Here is a 17,960-nt window from a genome sequence, read left to right as displayed (position 1 = left end):
ACCATGTTCCTTCGCACTTTTATTGTTTTCTTCTAGCTATTCACGCTCACAATGCCCCACAGAGCCAATGCAGACATTTCATGAAAAAGGCTAAGGTCTGAATCTGTCTGCACCAGCTCCTAGATAACGTCTCACTGGGGTTCCACCAGTATAAGGTCTCCATGTTCTCAGCCACCCGGCAGCTGCTGGGAGGGCAACAGAACGGTAGGGGCAGAATAGACCACAGACGTCGGGACCAGAGGTAACAGCTGCGAGTGGAGGGAGGAGCAGGTAAGACTGGTAAGTGTGTATGGAGAACGGAAGAAAAGAAGGTTATCAGCAGATAAGACCAACACTGAACTGTGCCAGGAGCAGGAGACATGATCGAGTGGTTGTTTGGTCAAGGCAAAGGTGACCTGGTGTAACCTGACAGCCTGTAGTGACACACGCACACAGTGTACCTGTTCAGAAGTAAAACACAACTTCTACTTGTCACTGTGGGTGTATCTGCCTGGCAGGGAGTGTCCGTGCATGGTGAAGTGGTGTTACCTTGTGGCTTTTCAGTACACCCTCAGAGAACACTTAGTCCCTTCAACTGGATCCAGAGTTTTGTTTCTCCTGCTTCCAACAGGGAGACCTGCTGGAATACATCGGAATAAAACAGCATTACTTCAGTGGCATAGTGTGAGTGCCCAGGAAGCAAAACAAGACAATTATGGATTTTAAGAAAGCTTTGTGTTCCAACAATTCCCAGCCCCAGCCTCCCATACTCTTACAAGACCCTGCCCGACCCAGTGGATTTTGTGACCTCTCCCTCTGTGTTCGCTGCCTTCCCACCACCGCTCCCAGCCCCTTCTGCACTTACAGCTGAGGCCCGCAGGGGGACGAAGAGACACGATCAGCTCAGCCAGCGGCACGACACCCCTCCAGCCACGAGACAGTCTGACCAAGCTTCACCACGAAGCTGTGGCGGAGGATCAGGACACCTAACCTACAGCACCGCACCTTCATTACAGCTATAGCATTTTGGGGTGAGGTGACCAAAAAGCATGAGAACGCCCACCCCAGAGCAGCTGCAGTAATAGTCTGAAAACGCTGTCACGCAAAAGAACTTTCTGCTGATAACAAGCATGGAATAATTTATATCCACCGTGTAAAGGCACGAAAACAACTGAACGAGACCAGCTCTACGCTATTGATTTTTAGACAAACGACCAAGTCTGGAAGCGACTGCAAACACAAGAAGTGTAGCTGGATGGAAAGTTAAATGCTACTTTGGCTCTTCTATGCGCTTGTTTGTCACACAGTCTGTGGAGATTCATTATCAGAACTGCAATTTGGTTACCACTACAACAGTTTCAGGCTTCCTAGCAGCAGCTTGCTAGAGCTGCTAAGGTTAAAGGCAAATTTCCTTTTTACACTCTTTGAGTGATCATTAAACATGATTGCTAAAGAAGCAAACTGTCAAAGTTGTTTCATTTATTTCTTAATATCACAGCTGTACAATTTTCATACATACAGCAGGAAATGCGCATTGGTTACACAATGGCATTTGGCTGCATTTCCAAGTATAATACAGTAAGTGCAACTCCACTTAAGAATGTACATTTATACAACTTAAACAAATTAAGGATTGCTACACTACTATCTGTGACAGTATAAAGCTTCATTTATGTTAAGTCTCGTTACTAAACCACTTCCTGGTTAAATATAAAACATATTCAATTATTTTAAAACGGCCCTTGTGGTACTTGGCCAGCATATAAAATATTTGTTGTGTAAAATTTAACCATTAACTTTTTCTTTTATTTTAAAAATAATCCTCTAAGCCTATTTAAACATTTGCTATTGAACTGTTACACTGACACTTTGTAGCAGGAACCAAATTTTTACCCTCCTTTTGTTTGATCTCGCACTGCTTATCACCGAAAGAAGTTACATTTGTAATGTACTGCAGCTTTATTCAGATACAACCAGATGGCTAAGCTATTTAACAATTCCGTTCAAATGTAAATAACATTCTTCATTAAAGAAAAAGAAATTACATTTCGGAAATATTTGTCATCAAAATTTTAATGGGTAGAGTGCTACCAGCACTGGGAGGAAAAAAAAAAGAAGTATTAATTTCTGTTTTAAGACCCACCTGAATATTCGGTTTATACTCTTATAACTTTACTTTTGGAATACATTGGTCCACAGACCACATTCTTGTTACAGCTTACCAAATGAAAAACAAAAATTGCTCTTATTGCCGTCCCTATAACAGGAATGGTTCAGTTTTAAACCTCCTTTAAAAATATACATTTTACAATCCTTTCACCTCAACAAAGGTGACACTGACAATAAATACACTGGTTTGGTGGTTTTGTTTTTCTTTGCCGTGAAAAGTCTACAAACTACCTGTTGTAGGCCCTTTCTTTTTTAGACTTCTCCAATGCCTTGTCCATAGTTTTCTCATTTTCTCCTCGACATTTGGGGCAGTACCATTTGCCCTTTGGTTTATGATTGAGTCCCACACAGGAAAAGTGAAACCACTCGATGGGGCACTCGTCATTATCGCATCCTATCATTTCTCCATAGGAGACTTGGTTGCATAAGCAGTATGTTGGCTCATTGGGATCAATAGGAAGGTCTGGAGGAGAAGCTTCCCTCTCTGCCTTAGCCTTGGATCGTTTCTTCTTCTTGGATGTTTTTGCTTTCTTCTCCTTTGGAGTTCCTGAGGTGATGTCATCGTGATCATGATTATTTGAAGCATTTTCTCGATTCTCGTTATTCCTTTGCCGCCTTGACCTCTTATTGTTGGGCTTCTCAGCCTGGGCGATTGTCTCGTTCTTTGACTTATCTTGGCTAGCTTTCCCGCTGTTCCCAGTGGTGTCGTTAGTCTCTTGGCACGTCTCAAACAGTTCCACGTGGCTGTCCACTTGCCGGGTTCTGTTCTCAACAAGCTCTACCATCTGACTGACGATTTGGATCTTCTCGTCACCCAGCTCCTGACTCCGAATCAGCGCTCTCTGTATGCAGTGCAACATTCTTCTCTTCTGCACGGCATCTGTCTCTCGTTTAAATTTTTCATAGTAATCATCCAGGTCCTTCAGAATCTCTGCAAGGAAGAAGTAAAAACTGTAAGTATTTCAGACAGAGGGAACGGTGAAGAAAAGCCTTCCTGCATTTTTCCTTCCACTCAGCAACACCTTTTTGTAATGCACGAAGTTGATCAAAGGCAGACTCCCTGAAGCTGAAATCTGACAAGTGGCTCATGACTCCAGTGGAATATTTTTGTCCCAGTAGGTCCCTGAGGAACAGAATGCAAGTGCTGATTTAGGAAAAAAAAAAAAAAAGAGACTAAATATAATCTCATGCACGGTGACAGCTCTTCCCTTTATCGGTAATTAAAAGGAACAGAAAATACACAGACCACCACAAGTTCCAGCATCAACTGTAGAATTAGAGGGGGAATTAATGGATTGTTTACTAGGACAATTTCTGTACAATAAGGTTAATGCTTGTGGTGAATGACGGAGAGTGGGAGAAAGAGAGTGGGAGAAGAGAAAACAGCACAAATCAGTGCAGGAATCAGACAACAAATTACTTAATAATCGCTATCATGCCTGACAGCTGATGCAGAAGAACTCCGAACACACAGGGCTAGACCCTAAGTCACGGCGAGTTTCACCCGATACTGCTGCGTGGCTGCTGAAAACGAGGCCAACTAATTCCTTGTGAGTACAGAATTACCGTTACAGTATTGGAGCCGTGGGGATTATTTTCTCCCTGTAGGTTCTGTAAAATACCTGTTACTTACTTTTTATGTAATTTTTCATTAAATATTTACTGCAAGGAAGGAGAAAAAGAATTAAGGAGTAACATTAAAGATGATCTATGACCACAGGAACGGATAAAGCTCCTTGTTGATTTAAAATGCTAACACTGAAAGTCTGTTAGACCTTGCGTTACACCTGAAGGATCGTTTCAGGAGTTTAAAAGGAAGAACATTCCACAAGTGCTTAAAGTTTCAAGAAGACTTTTATGAACCTATTTTAAGCGGAAGTTTTCGAGTTTTGCTGCGATACTTGATGATACTTGACTCAACACGCAGCACACTCCGCATGTCCACGTTAACCCCTCGAGAACACGCGAAATTAAGGTTTTTCCCCATAAATATCTCCCTCATCCCTCACCCCCTCGGACACGCAGCCACTGCTATCTCGGGGCTTAGTTCGGGACGCGGTATCGGCCAGGGGGAGGCCGCCTGCAGCCCCCCAGCCCGCCCCGCCCGCCCCCAGTAACGACAGGAGCTGTATTAATTGGTTTATTAATTATTTATTAACCGGGAGAGAGCTTTATTAACCGGGCTCCCAACGGCCCGCCCCGCGCCCCGGAAGCGCCGCGCCGCCAGGCCCGGCCCCTGCCTAGCAACCGGCCGCGCCCCGGAAGTGACGAAGCGGCTATTGTTCTCCGGCCGGAAGCCGGCGGCGGGCCCCCGGTTGGCAGCGCAACGGCCGAGGCGGGGGAGGAGGGGCGCGGGGAGGGGGCGGGGCCCCGCGCGGCGTCGCGCCTATCAGAGGCGGCGGCGGGCAGAGCCCGCCCCCTCGGGCCGTCCAATGGGAGCCGGGAGAGTGAAAAAGGGGAGGCCAAGGTTGGCCCGCCCGCTGCCGGCGCCGCAGCCAATCAGCGCCCGGCGGCCGGGGCAGGCCGAGATATTCAAATCAACGCCACCGAAAAGTTGCTTCTCGAAACGTCACGGGGGGCGGGGCGCCGGGCGGAACGGCCCGCCCTCCGGGCCAATCGGCGAGAGGAGGCGGGCCGCCCCCGCCCCCCGGGGAGCGCGCCGTCCTATCGGAGCCGCCGGGGGGCGGGGCGAGCGGCGCTATGCTAACGAGGGGCGGTTATAAGAGCCCCGCCGACGCCAAGCGCCCCGCACAGCGCGGAGGCGCCCGCTGGCCGCGCGGTGTCGGAGCGCGGGAGAGGCGGCGTGCCTCAGCCCGCCCTGCCCCGCCATCGCCGTTCCCCGCCCGCGGAAGTTTTCCCCCGGCCCCTTTTTTCTTCCCCGGAGGGAGCCGCGGACGCCGAGGGAGGGAAGGGGGCTCCGGTCGTCCCCTCCCCGCCCGGCTGTCAGCGGCGCTGGGGAGAGCCCTCCCCTCCCCCTTCCCCCTCGCCTTCCCCAGCGGACAGCGGCGAGCGACAAAGCTGCCACAAAGCTGCCCCGGGCCCCGCGCCGGCCGGCCCTGCCCCTGCCCCTTCCCTCGGCCCGGCAGGGAAGCAGCTGGGCGCTGGGCACATCCGTACGGCCGGTCGTATCGCCCCCCCCGCGTACACACACACCACGCACACACACACACGGCAGCCCCGGCTCCCCCCCCCCGCCCTCTGCTTCAGGGGGTGAAGCGAAACCCACCGGGGAGGGAGCGCGGAAAGCGCTCCCTGCCCCCCTCCCCTCCTCTCCCCTCCCCTCCCTCCCTCACTAGCTGCCTCTCTCCCCTACTACAGCCATAATGAATACTGTACATTCCTAAATGTTGTGCTGTAATCTCTCCGTCCGCACAGCACTTTCTGCCGTACCCCCAAAGCCCTTCCATCGCGGCCCCCCGGCCGGGGGGGGGCCCCCCTTTGTGCACCGCACACCCCGCTTCCCTGCCCCCGCCTTCTCGGCCGGCGATTTACACAGAAAAGCAGAGTCCTTGCTTAATAAGAGAAGCCGGAGACCTTTTGTTCCGCCCCATGACAAGAGCTAACGCTGCAGATCAGCCCCTCTCCCTCCTCGGCTCTCCTCGCCCGGCTCTCCCCCTGCTCTCGGCTCCCCAAAATAAAGCTACCATCCCCGCGGGGTGCAGGGGGGCGAAGGGAGCCGAGGCTCGGCTCCGGAGAGAAGAAAGACACCCTCCCCCCGGCCCCACACGGCACACACGCACCGAGCGAGCACTTACCTTGATATTTGGCGTCAATTTCCCTCATCAAGGAGACATTTCTCTGCAGATCGAAGGGCATCGACTCGATGGAGTCCAGGTAATCCTCCACATAGTTCACGAGGTGAAGCTGCTCGCCGTTCGCAGGACTCAACATTTTCATCCGGCGAAAAGGAAAAGGGGGAGGGATAAAAAAAAAAATAATAAAAAAAAATAGATCCTTCTCCACACGCTTCTCTCTCTCTCTCTCTCTGTCCCCCTGGCCCGGCGGGTGCTGCTCCCCCTGAAGGAGGCAGGCGGGGGAAGATGGGCTCGCCCCCCAAAAACCGAGAGCAGCTACATCGGAGTGCTCTCGTGTGAGGCAGAGGGAGCCGCGCACACACACACACACACACACACACACACCACACACACGCGCGCACACACACACACCCTCCGCCAGTCCCCTCCAGCCAGCAGCAGCTGATTGAATGGCTGTCGTCGTGGGTAATTCACGGAGGAGGCGGCACGGGAACAATCGGAGGGATCCGTGTGTGTGTGCGTGTATGTGTGTGTGTGTGCGTGGAGGGGGGGGAGGAGGAGGAGGAGGAGGAGGAGGAGGAGGAGGAGGAGGAGGAGGGAAGCGGGGGGCTCGAGCCAGCCCCTCCGAAACACTCCGCAAACAAAACGCGCCTTGCGAAGTGCCTGTCAGGGGCAGCCCCTCCGCTCCTCCCGCTCCTCCTCCTCCTGCTCCTGCTCCTCCTCGGGGCCGCCCGGTGCCGCCGGGCCGGAGGCGCGCAGCCCGCAGCCCAGTTTCAAACACTTGGGAAACATTCGGCCCCGCCGCGCACGGCGCATGCGCACCGCTCCCGCCGCTGTGTACACACACACACACGGACGGACGGGCTGACGGAGGGGCGGGTGGGAGGCCAGACACACGGACACGGGCGCGCACACACGCGCTCCCCTCCCCCTCCCGGAACCGCGGCGGGGCGAGCACCGCCCCCCCCCTTCTTCCTCCTCCTCCTCCTCCTCCTCCTCCGCTCGCCACGAGTTGGGCGGGAGCCCGGGGCGCTGAGGGGGGAGCGGGGCAGCTGGGTGCTTGCTTTCACGGGACCCACGCGGACTCTGAGGGGGCACCGGGAGCCGTGCGGCCCCCCCCGTGGGGCCGGGCGCTGAGGCGAAGCGCAGCCCCCCTCCCTCCTCCTCCCCGCCCTCCCTCCTTCTGTCCTCAGCGGGCAGCCGCAGCCATCAGCCCCGCGGCGGCTGGCAGCCCCGCCAGCCAATCGCCGCCCAGCTCGCCGCCCGCCCCGCGGTTCCTTCAGCCAATCACAGCCGGCCGGGGGGGGGGGGCGGGAGGGAGGGAGGGAGCCGCGGCGACAGCGCTGCCCGGGATACCGGCCTGGGCAGAAGGGGCGGTGACACTTGGGGGGGGGTGCGCATGCGCGCTGCTAGCGGCGCGGGGAGAAAATGGAGCCGTGCGCGGGAGGCGGCCTTAAACTACATTTCCCGGCAGCCCCCGGTGCGGCGCGGCCGTTAGTAACGGGAGGCCTGCTCGGGGCTGAGCGGCCGGCTCGGGGCGACCGCCCCCACCACGGTTCCCCGGTGGCTGCCGGCCCGAGGGGGGCGGGCCCGGCCCGAGGGGGGCGGTGCTCCTCGGCTCCCGCCCTTGGAAATGCAGCGGAGTGGTGGGGGGGGGGGGGGGGGGGGGGGCGTGGTTTTGTTAAAAAAAATAAATAAAAAATTAAAAAAACTCTCCTGCCTCCGCCTTGAGAAAGGCCGCTCTCTGTCTCGTGTTTTCTCAAAACGTCACCGGCGATCCCCTGGCTCAGGGGACGCTGGCCCACGGCCAGTCGCGGGCACCGCCTCGGTGGTGGCAGCCTGTTTCCCTCATGCCTCGAAGACGCTGAGGCGCTGTCAGCGATTAAAGGTGGTTAACAGTCCCCTGGCTGCTGTGAGGAGCAAAGCCAGTAATTATGACTCAGTAGAGGCAAGACATCCAGAAGGAATTCAAACGAGTCCCAGGAAGAGTCGTTCTTGCAAAAAAGTTAACCACCATTCCACACACACGGCAGTAATTACGCATACAAATCAGGTACCAGTTCATAAACGTCCCCGCTAATTTGCTGAACAAGAACTTTTGTCAATCATCACAGGAAAAAAAAATAGGAAGGTGCAACTTTTAAGTGTAGTCGTGGCCTGCTAGTCTTCAGTAATTTGCTCAAAAGTAGATCTAAAAGTAGATACTAAAGATCTAAACTTACAGCAGTGAGAATCAAGGGAACCTGTAACCAGATCAACAAATCATGCAACTGCTCTGTAACATATTTTGTATTTCTATCATATCATTTATGTAACATAAATATTCCAGCAATTATGTTTCTTCCAGCTCATCAGCATAACGTTCAGAATTCTTAATATGAGCAGCATACATTTCACAACCTTCGAATACATTCCATAAATGCAGATACTGAGGATATAAGAAGTTACATATATATACATATAAGAAATACTGCCCCCATTCTCTTTCTCTACCTTAGCTGAATGTTGCTGTATGAAATACTCTGTAATTACTACAGCGGTGTCCCTCTTTATTAGAAAAGATAGTGTCTTCTGATCATTAGTCATTATACTTTATAGATACAGACAACTCATATGAGTTATTCCTTCTAATAAACTGCCGTTTCTTCACCATTTAATAGCTTAATCCCTTTCTTCTACAGTCACGTTTGTTTTTCTTCTCCGTTTGTTCTTTACGAGGCTACATTCATACTTACATGGGAGATAATAGAATTTTACAAGTCTATTAATCTTGCTTATGGTTGAAAGTTTTGAAACAAAACCACAGAATTTTAGCATGAAAGATGAGCAGAGTTGAATTTTGCAAGTATTAAGGCCAGGAGACAAGTCATAGTTTGTACTTCCATGCAACAGGCATCAGTGGACAGCGTATACCATTTACAGGTATTTGGGCCAGAAATACCTACTTGTATCGTAAATTATACAGGATTAATTGTTCTAAAATCTGGAAAAAAAATCTAGCTGAGTTCATCCTTCTGCTGCTTCCCAGGAAAGGCTCAAGAACTTCTCAAACACTTACCTAACCTAAGCCTTCCACTCTAAAAAAAAAATAAATAGTTTTAAGTCCTACTTAAGAAAGCAGACATTTCACTGGATACAACTCCCCATCTCTTTGCTTGCCTTGAGACTGTTAACCTCACTACTTCTTTCACATGTGTTTTCTGGCTGCTGCCATTTGCACCTGTCGCACTTCATGAGCCTAATAAGCACTGGCACTAAAAGTGCCCTAAAAATGCTGATTGGAACCAGTAATTGTGCATTGCAGTACAAGGCCAAGGCAGAAGTACGACTGGAGATGACACAGATCAAGGGGAGCTTATTCCATGGGCTCCACAATCCCAGAATGAGTTCAGAGGAGATGCATCTCAACAGCTGGAAACAACTGACAAAAGACACCCATCCAACCTCCGACCAAATTCATGCAAAATACCCGGCTTGTTTCTGTAAACTGCAGCATAGGAACCAAATACTTCTGATGAAAAACTTGTAGCATCTGTTAGAGCAGTTGATGGATAGGTCAACTGAACAGCAATGGTGCTGAGAACTCAGGGTCCAGGCCTAATGGCTCTTGGTAAGAGCAAGAAAGTTTATTTCATTAACTGTTCTTTATGTCCACCAATCCTGAGATTTCTTTTGCAGCTTTATTTCATTTCTCCAAAATTACTCTTTTAGCATAGGTATCTCAAGATGATTTATCATCGTTATAAAACATACTCTTCTTGAACTTTGGGGGAATGGCCGCTCAACATTTACAACATACCTGAGTCACGCATTTGTAATAAGCATGAAACAACTTTTAATTCTCCTTTTAAAAACTAAATTGGATTCTTAGACAAAAAGAATTTGTAAATTTTGTAAAAATAAAAAAAATGCTATAAAATGTAAGTCAGAATGTGTCTGTTATTACAGACTACTCCAGAGTTCTAAGAATAAATGAATAAATTCAGTCCACTGCAGTGGATTTAGCTCATCTTTCCTTTTGGTTTGTAGTGTTTCTTCACAGCCTTTTTCCCCCTTTACCTTCCCAGGGCCAGATTCCTTTGCAGGTTCCTGAACTAGAATCAGACTAGATGGGCCATTGATACTAGAAACATGCTCTTGTTAACCCAACAAATGCTGCTTTTCTCCTCTGTCAGCAATTCTAAGACAGTGTGGTTTAATTCTTAAGAAGATAAATGTAGCACCCCGAGCAATACGTTGTGAAACTGTAAACTTTACAAAGAATGTATCTCCTAGTAATAAACAGAAAAGAACAATTTTGTAGCATAAGCTTTATTTGCTCTTTACTTGTGATATAAAACATGCTCTGGGATTTGCCTGCAGATACCACACACCTTTTGGGGACCAGTCTTGCATGTGGTCCTGGTCTGGGTACCTGAGACTGGAAACTGGAAATCACACGAGGAGCCAGGTGAGCCAGAACACTCAGAGATCCTCCCTGCCCACCACAGAAACATTGCAGACCTGCAACACGTGTGTGCTTCCACCAGTTTTTCCCTTTCAGTCAAACCCAGAAGGGAAACACTGCCTTCCTGCATATGAAGGTACAGAAAATATATCAACTCATTCTAAGGGATTCTGGAGTCACAGCCTTACCTTAGAGTTTCAGCTTGTATTTAAGAGAAGTAAGTTTTAGCCTTGATGGCTCCTAGGAGAAAGGTGAAAACATGAGCTGACAATATTAAATATGTGTGTGCCCCCTTGAAACGACAGTTTACCTGAAGCTCTGATAGACACACCTCATTGGGATTTTGACTAAGGGATTTAACCCCCTGCATACTGCATCTCCTACTAACTATTCAGCAGAAGATACAGAAGTAACAGGTATCGATCTGGTCCCCTGGCTCCAGCTGCTGGCAACGTCTGAAGGCATCTTCTTCCACTCCAGATGGCAAAGAAGACAAGTCTCCCAATGGAGGCAGAAAATCCTTTCCTGCTACTATTCTGCCCCTCTGGTAGACGAGGATCCCATTCCACGTGCTCAAAGATAGGAATAAGGGTATCAGGAAGGGAGGTGGTTATAGGTGTCGTAAGTTGAGGTGTGCTTACAGCCACAGGCTGTTTCTGAGAATGTCTATTAGTTTTTTCTAATGTACATAATTTATGGTTATAATATATCAGCTATGGTTATAATATATTGCTTGCAGGACACTTTACATAGTTCCAATGAATTTATTCTGCTGCATTAAACCAAATCTAAAGTGTTAACAATGTTAACTGCTTATTTCAGGCATTAAATTATTATTATTAATAATAACTGTACAGCCTTTACTACCCTCAGAAAATAATGGTGTTTTTTTTGTTTGTTTGTTTGTTTTTTCAGGGCATAGACATTTCTAGACTAAATGCTAAATTAAAGCTAGTCAGAATACCAGCGGCACTAAGCCTTCTGAAACCATCAGGGAAAGAAAAAGTTTCTCCGTTCTTCTAATCTGTTGGCAGTTTCATCCATGACAGCTAAACCTGGAATTACAGCTAAAAAAACATCCATTGTTACTTAGTATTGATTCGGCCTCTCTCAAAGTGCTTGGCACTGTACAGAACAAAAAAGACAACAGAGTTAAAGACAACTCTTAACAGGATGTGTGTTGAATAGTGAAGACATCAAAACCATCCGACTATGGAAACTGAAATAATTAGCTTCCTGAGAAACATCTAAAGCAAACACTTACAAGGTTACTGGATGGTATCTTTAGTTTTATCCTAGCTGGTCTCAAAATAGCAAGCCCATAAAATAGGTTTCTTATCTAATCAAAAGTTCATTGATAAATGAAAAACATTGTGGAACATAACTGTATATTAAAAAGAACAGAAAACATCTGTCAGTAGTAGGGCTGTATATCTGATACTCTCTACAACTAAGCCAGATACAGACTGTTTGGATGAAGATAGATTTCTGTTATTATGTAAAAGCAGTGATTTAAATGCTCATATTCAAGATGAGAAAAAAAATCTACGAAACCTGTCCCTGGCAGATTCAAGAGAACACAATATCGGGATTTCTGCAAGGCGGTTTACCACAGCCAACCCTATTCTCTGCAGTGTGCGGTCAAGAAAGGCTGCAATCATGCACTACTACCTTCCACTCAGAGGCCAACAAGATGCTTTAGCCGGTGGGCACTGCAGTGCTCTGGGAAACGAGGAAAGGCTCTGTCCTGAACCAGAGGTTTGTGGGGAGAGAGGCAGTAGCGAGCGGCACAGCCAGAGCGCGCTGGAACTGGTGGTTCACCCTTACCATACAGGGCTAAGGGTTGCAGCAGGTGGAGGTCAACTTCAAAATACACCACGAGGACTCTTTCTAAAACTGACAGCAGACCCGTGGTGCTCCTTGCCAGGGGCTGGAGCTGATGTGGGTTTTCCCCAGTGGCTGGGGAAATTAACAGAAGAGTGACTCATTGAGAATAGATTAAAAAAAAAAATATATATATATATATATATATGGGGGAGAAAAAGTAGTGTCCATCTCAGGAAGTCACTCAGTCAGAAGCTGGGAGAGTAGGGGGGAAAATATTATATATGCTTGTGCATTTCTCGCTTGTTTCCTTGGTAGCTGCTCATAGAGTCATTAAGGCTGGAAGAGCCCTCCAAGATCACCTGGTCCAGCCACCCCCCTACCACCAGTGTCGCCCACTAAACCATGTCCCTAAGCACCACGTCCAACCTCTCCTTGAACACCCCCAGGGACGGTGACTCCACCACCTCCCTGGGCAACCCGTCCCAGTGCCTGACTGCTCTTTCTGAGAAGAAATGGCTCCTCATTTCCAGCCTGCACCTCCCCAGTGCAACTTGAGGCCATTCCTTCTAGTCCTATCCCTAGTTACCTGTAAGAAGAGGCCGACCCCCAGCTCCCCACACCTTCCTTTCAGGTAGCTGTAGGGAGCAATAATTACTTTTGAAAGCAAATAGCAGCTTAAAAATACCTTTGGCAACCCGTGTGTCTGCTCCGCTGTACATTTAGTCACCCCAGGTAAAGTAGCTCAGAGTTTCTAGGGCAGGTCCGGGCACTCCAGCCGGTTCAGCCCCGCTTCCTCTCCGTGATCTGAGTCAAGAAAAACAAAACCCCCCAGCAAGAGAAGCCTGAGCAGGGCACACACCCTCCCCGCTTGCGCCGACCCGGGGAGGGAAGCGGATTCCAGGTACCTGCGCCGCTCGGGTCCCTTTGGGATGACGGCGAGGCACGGCGGGGGCGGTGACAGCCGCCCCGACCCCTCCTCTTCCCTCCTGCGGCCCCGGCTCGGGCCTTAGCGGCGGCGGCGGCGGCTCCCGCTCGGCGGAGAGGGGCGGAGAAGGGAGAAGCGGGGGGCCCGGGGCCGCGGCCATGCTGCGCGGAATGGCGGCCGCCGCCCGGCGGGGCTGGCGCGGGGCCGTGCCGGCGACATGGCGGCGGGGCCGCTGCTGCTGCGGGCCGGCGGAGCGGCGGCGCTGGGTGCCTCCGGCGGGCAGCCCTAGCGGGGTGGTGGCGTACAACAGCCGCAGCCGGAGCAAGGAGCCGCTGGTGCTGGCCCGGGACGGAGTGGCCACCTGGTAGCGGCGGGTGCGGGGTGCCCCGGGGCCCGGCCGCCGTCCCCCCGGGGGCTGACGGGCGCCGTTTGCCTCCTGTGTCTCCGCAGGTACAGCTGCGGGCCCACCGTGTACGACCGGGCGCACCTCGGGCACGCCTGGTGAGTGAGCAGGGCAAGGAGGGACGGAGGGGCAAGGAGGAACGGAGGGTTTCCTGCGGCTCCTTGTGCTGCCCGTGGAGATCCGGGCTGCTCCCGAGCCCCCGTCTCCTAATCCTGCAGGCAGAGGATGCGTTGGGATCGTGGGGAGAAAGAGGAGTGAGCTCTCTGCTAGCTGTTGTCATACCAGCAGAGAATACATATGCTGTATATGTGGGTAACTTCTGTTCCCGTTACCCCTTTAGGTTCACTAATACAGTCAGCGGGGGGAACGGCACGCATGCTGCGTTTCCAGAAGGCTGGGTGCAGCTCTCCTGTGCATGGTGCTGTAGGGTGCCCTGTTCAGGATGACTGCCCTCGCTTTCCAGTGGAGCGGGCTCTTCAAAAACTTTCCTCTCTGTTGGCATTCCACATAGCTTTGGCACAGTGAATTATTCTAAGGTATAATAATACTATGTTATTACATATAATAATATTCCTGTTATTACAGCTATTCTTTTCTTGATCTTATTCACATTTTTCTTTCAGCGTCTTTCCTCTGTGTATGTGTGCGTGATGCTCTTTTAACATAAAGTTTCACTAATCAGACTGTACTGAGGAAGGAGAGGTATGGGCATTGCCTTGCATAACTGGGCTGTGGAGTAGAACAGCTTATACCGCTTCTATACACACTGCCCATGTTTCTCTGCTAGAACAGATACAAGGTGGTGTAGTGGGTATGGAGTACATCATTTATAAAGCCAGAGGACTTCACCTTCAACTTGGAACATTATGTGTCTTTTGAGTGTCTCTTTCAGTCAGTGGTTCTCCACGTTCTCCTGATTAAAAGAGTAGGATGACCTGCTATTTTTTTCATCTGTTTTTATCCTATGTCCAAACTAACAATTTCAAACTTCCCCGGTCTGAAAGTTTGCCATATGTCTGTGCCGCCTATTCCTGACCTTTTCACGTATAGTATAAGAAAAAACAGTTAGGGCTGAATATCACATTCATGGTGGTGTGTCATGCAGATAAGGAGCTATGTTATCATCCTTCTGCTGCCTCTTTAGTGCCTTCACGTGTTTCCTGTAGTACAGCAGGATGCCTGTGCTAAAGATCTTCCTCTCTCTCTTCTGATCAGGTGAACCCTCCAGGGAGTAAGGAATTAACTGTTCCCTCCCAGGGTCTGTGGTGTTGACATCTCAGCTGCTCTGTTCTGTATGGCAGAGCATGTTTTATTTTTAATTTTAATTTTTCCCTGTAACTAGGCCTACCTGTAGAGCTACAAGAACATTGCTTTTGTTGGCACAGCTGAAATGAATGTTAGTCTACAGATCAGGAAATACCCTGGAAAATAGCACAGTCACATGGATTGATGCATGTTGCTACAGTGTCACTCCTATAAAATACCCTCATGGTGTTGCACAGTTGCAGCATCTATCTTATCACTGGAATTCCTTTCTTCCGTCCTTTTTTTCAATTTAGTTTGTGGTGAGCATAACAAACACAGCAGCTCATGAATAATGGAAATGAGCTTGAGCTCCTCAAGAAGAATTTGGAAAGCATTGCATTGCTATTTTTCTTTTCCCCACTAAGATTTCTTACTTCTCTAAATAATCCAACTTTCTCTAGCATGTTGTGCTTCCAGACTTCAAAACAGGTGCCCTATGTGTTTTCAGACAGCATCCATAATTCATCCTATATATTTAAAAAAAAAAAAAAAAGCTGCAGAAAATGCCACCTTTTCCCTCAGTACTGAGACTGGCTTGGATTTTGCTGATGTGGGCTGCAGCCTGGTTAGGACCCCAGTTCCTGGCCGTGGTAAGAATAAGCCCAAATAGGAGGGAGTTCCTTCATGCCATTGTGCCTGGTGTGGCACCCCCTTCATTAGATCTGATTCTTTCATTGCATTTTTTTGGTACTGAAGCTGTAAGGAGCCAGCTTTCCGAGATGTCGGGAGATCTGTTCTGGCTATTGCAATGCTTCTTCCGTCAATTGTGCCAGAAGATCAGAGTAAAGGGAACAGCACAAAATTTGTATATGATCTGAGAACTAAAGCTGCAGAACCATTAAATACAGTTTTAAGCTTTTGATACTGGCGTTGTCCCTTTGAAAGAGGTCTAAAGAAGAATTTAATCTACTGGAACTGTGTCACAACATGAGATGCGCATTGTTCCCAGTGAGCTGCTGTTCATTAGTATCTCTTTTCTTGGCAGCATGTGCCACCTTCCAAAAGGCCTTTTTTAATATAGACACAGTGCAAACAACAACAGAAAAGTATTTTTCTTCATCAAGATACTGAAATCTTCACAGAATCACAGAATAGTTTAGGCTGGAAGGGTCCTTAAAGCCCATCCAGTTCCAACCCCCTGCCATGGGCAGGGACACCTCCCACCAGACCAGGCTGCCCAAAGCCCCATCCAGCCTGGCCTTGAGCACCTCCAGGGATGGGGCATCCACAGCTTCTCTGGGCAGCCTGTGCCAGTGCCTTACCACCCTCTAGAATTTCTTCCTTACAGCTAATCTAAACCTACCCCCTTTTAGTTTAAGACCATTCCCCCTTGTCCTATCACTCCATTCCCTGACAAAGAGTCCCTCCCCACCTTTCCTGTAGGCCCCTTTAGGCACTAGAAGGCCGCTGTAAGGTCTCCCTGGAGCCTTCTCTTCTCCAGGCTGAACAACCCCAACTCCCTCAGCCTGTCTTCGTAGGAGAGGTGCTCCAGGCCTCTGATCACCTTTGTGGCCCTCCTCTGGACTTGCTCTAACGCTTGCATGTCCTCCTTGTGCTGGGGGCCCCAGAGCTGAATGCAGCACTCCAGGTCGATGTCCTTGTTATGTAGAATCTGAATCTTAGCGCCACCTTGGTCCCCGCAGCTGAGAGGAAGGATGCAAATCCATTGTCAGTGTTTGCTTATGCTTATTTGCTTTGACAGACACAGTGGGTGCAGCCTGTCCAGTGGTTTGGGTGCCATGGAAAGCTGCAGGTCCTCAGGGTTTTTGTCACTCCATTGTGCAGGTGCAGTGCACTCAGGTTTCTTCAAAGCCAGTGGAGGCTGAGGTTTCTCCTTGTCTTGCAGGATGGAGTGCAAGCCTGTAGTCACCTTTTGTTATTTCACACAGTAGTTGGGTTTTATGAAGTCAAAGCATGTTCTGAGAATGAAGAGCAGAGAGCCTGTGAGGGGCAGAAGGCTGCCGCCGGCCTGCACTGCATGCAGGTGGATCCGTCTGGCTGCGCTGAATGTTCAGCTTTGTCACGTACAGCCTGGATGGTACTGAAAAGTTATTCTCGGCTGTAAATAAAATAAAATAACCCCCCCAGAGCATCTCTTCTTTGCTGTCAGAAAAGATCTGTGGTGTGTTACTGTAATAGCTTACTTGTAGCTCTACCTGTTACTCGACCCCAAGCAAAGTTAACACGAGCTGGTTTGTTTCTATGTCGCTCTGTGTGGTGGACTTTGAAAACCTGCTGGCATATACAGACTGAGGGCTTTTTATTTTAAAAATAACTGATCTGTGTCTCTCTTTTGTACTGCTTGCTTTGGAAAAGTCTTCTGGTTGAGAGGCAGCTTCAAACAGAGCTCAGTGTTATCATAAAGAGATGCAAGAAAAGAAAGAAGAGAAAATTTGCTGTAATGTGTCACTAATGCCAGAAGAGGGTAGAGCAGTTCAACTGAAATTTGCTTGACTTTTGTGCAGATTGGAAGTAATTTTGGAAAAGCATTTTATGTACTCAAGACCCTTTTTTTTCCCCAAGTATTAGGGTATTGAGCATATCTCTGTGGCTTTTAGTGCTCTTTGACGTTTTTATCAGTTTATTCCTATTACTGCATGTTTAGAAGCTCTTGTTTCTCTCTTCCAGCTCCTATGTTAGGTTTGATATAATCCGAAGGATAATGACTCATTTTTTTGAAACTGACGTTATCATGGTGATGGGGATTACAGACATAGATGACAAGATAATAAAAAGAGCCAATGAGGTAGGTATTTGCTACAGTCTTTGATCCAAACTTTTGGTATTTCCTAGATATAGTTACGTAGGGAAATGAGCTAAGTTTGTTGCTGTTATTTAAAAAAATTTTTTTTTTTTTTTTTAAGTAGGTAATACATTTTGAGATTTTTAGCCCTCCAGCTGCTCCTGGGGCAGGTGTTCTTATAGCCTTATGCCTTGTCTGGAAGGCCAATGGAAAAGAAAAACCCATGGCAACCCATCAGCAGAGTTGAAGCATATCTTTTCCCAAAAGCAAACCCAAGCCAGTAGCTTCTGGCTATTTTCTGAAAAAATGTTTTGTGTCGTTGATCTTTAAAGACAATAAATGATGATATACAGGGTTGAGGGCAGTTCCTGAAAGGTGCCAAGCACTGTCTAGCTGCAAAGTCAGCA

General features: G+C 49.0%; 2 protein-coding genes and 1 long non-coding RNA gene across 4 annotated transcripts in view; 1 reads left to right on the top strand and 2 right to left on the bottom strand.

Moving 5' to 3' along the window:
- Positions 1–1,441: 1,441 nt before the first annotated feature.
- On the bottom strand, positions 1,442–7,048 carry ING1 (inhibitor of growth family member 1). Its single transcript, XM_040537086.1, has 2 exons — positions 5,904–7,048; positions 1,442–3,079 (listed from the first exon to the last, which is right to left on the bottom strand). Exons 1-2 carry the CDS (start codon positions 6,043–6,045, stop codon positions 2,376–2,378), a joined length of 846 nt encoding a protein of 281 aa, XP_040393020.1. The 5' UTR covers positions 6,046–7,048; the 3' UTR covers positions 1,442–2,375.
- A 526-nt stretch (positions 7,049–7,574) lies between these two features.
- Positions 7,575–13,289, bottom strand: LOC121059877. The gene is made up of 3 exons (XR_005814678.1): positions 12,863–13,289; positions 10,277–12,309; positions 7,575–9,507 (listed from the first exon to the last, which is right to left on the bottom strand). It is a non-coding gene; the product is annotated as an uncharacterized LOC121059877 (long non-coding RNA).
- The window catches only part of CARS2 (cysteinyl-tRNA synthetase 2, mitochondrial), a 36,964-nt gene continuing 32,261 nt past the window's right edge, over positions 13,258–17,960 (top strand). The window contains exons 1-3 of one of the 2 annotated variants that reach the window (XM_040537044.1): positions 13,258–13,466; positions 13,553–13,603; positions 17,439–17,556. In XM_040537044.1, coding sequence (XP_040392978.1) covers positions 13,261–13,466; positions 13,553–13,603; positions 17,439–17,556 — 375 coding nt within the window. In that variant the 5' untranslated portion in view covers positions 13,258–13,260. The remainder of the gene's footprint in view (positions 13,467–13,552; positions 13,604–17,438; positions 17,557–17,960) is intronic. The other variant, XM_040537050.1, reaches the window with a different exon arrangement.

Source organism: Cygnus olor, chromosome 1 (assembly GCF_009769625.2).
Source record: "Cygnus olor isolate bCygOlo1 chromosome 1, bCygOlo1.pri.v2, whole genome shotgun sequence".
Lineage (NCBI taxonomy): Eukaryota > Metazoa > Chordata > Aves > Anseriformes > Anatidae > Cygnus > Cygnus olor.
This window is presented reverse-complemented; position numbering and strand designations above follow the sequence as displayed.

Coding starts and splice junctions, on each gene's coding strand:
- ING1 (XM_040537086.1), bottom strand. CDS start 6,045: ATGAAAATGTTGAGTCCTGCGAACGGCGAGCAGCTTCACCTCGTGAAC. Junction 3,080..5,903: donor AATTGACGCCAAATATCAAG/GTAAGTGCTCGC, acceptor TCTTCCTTGCAG/AGATTCTGAAGGACCTGGAT.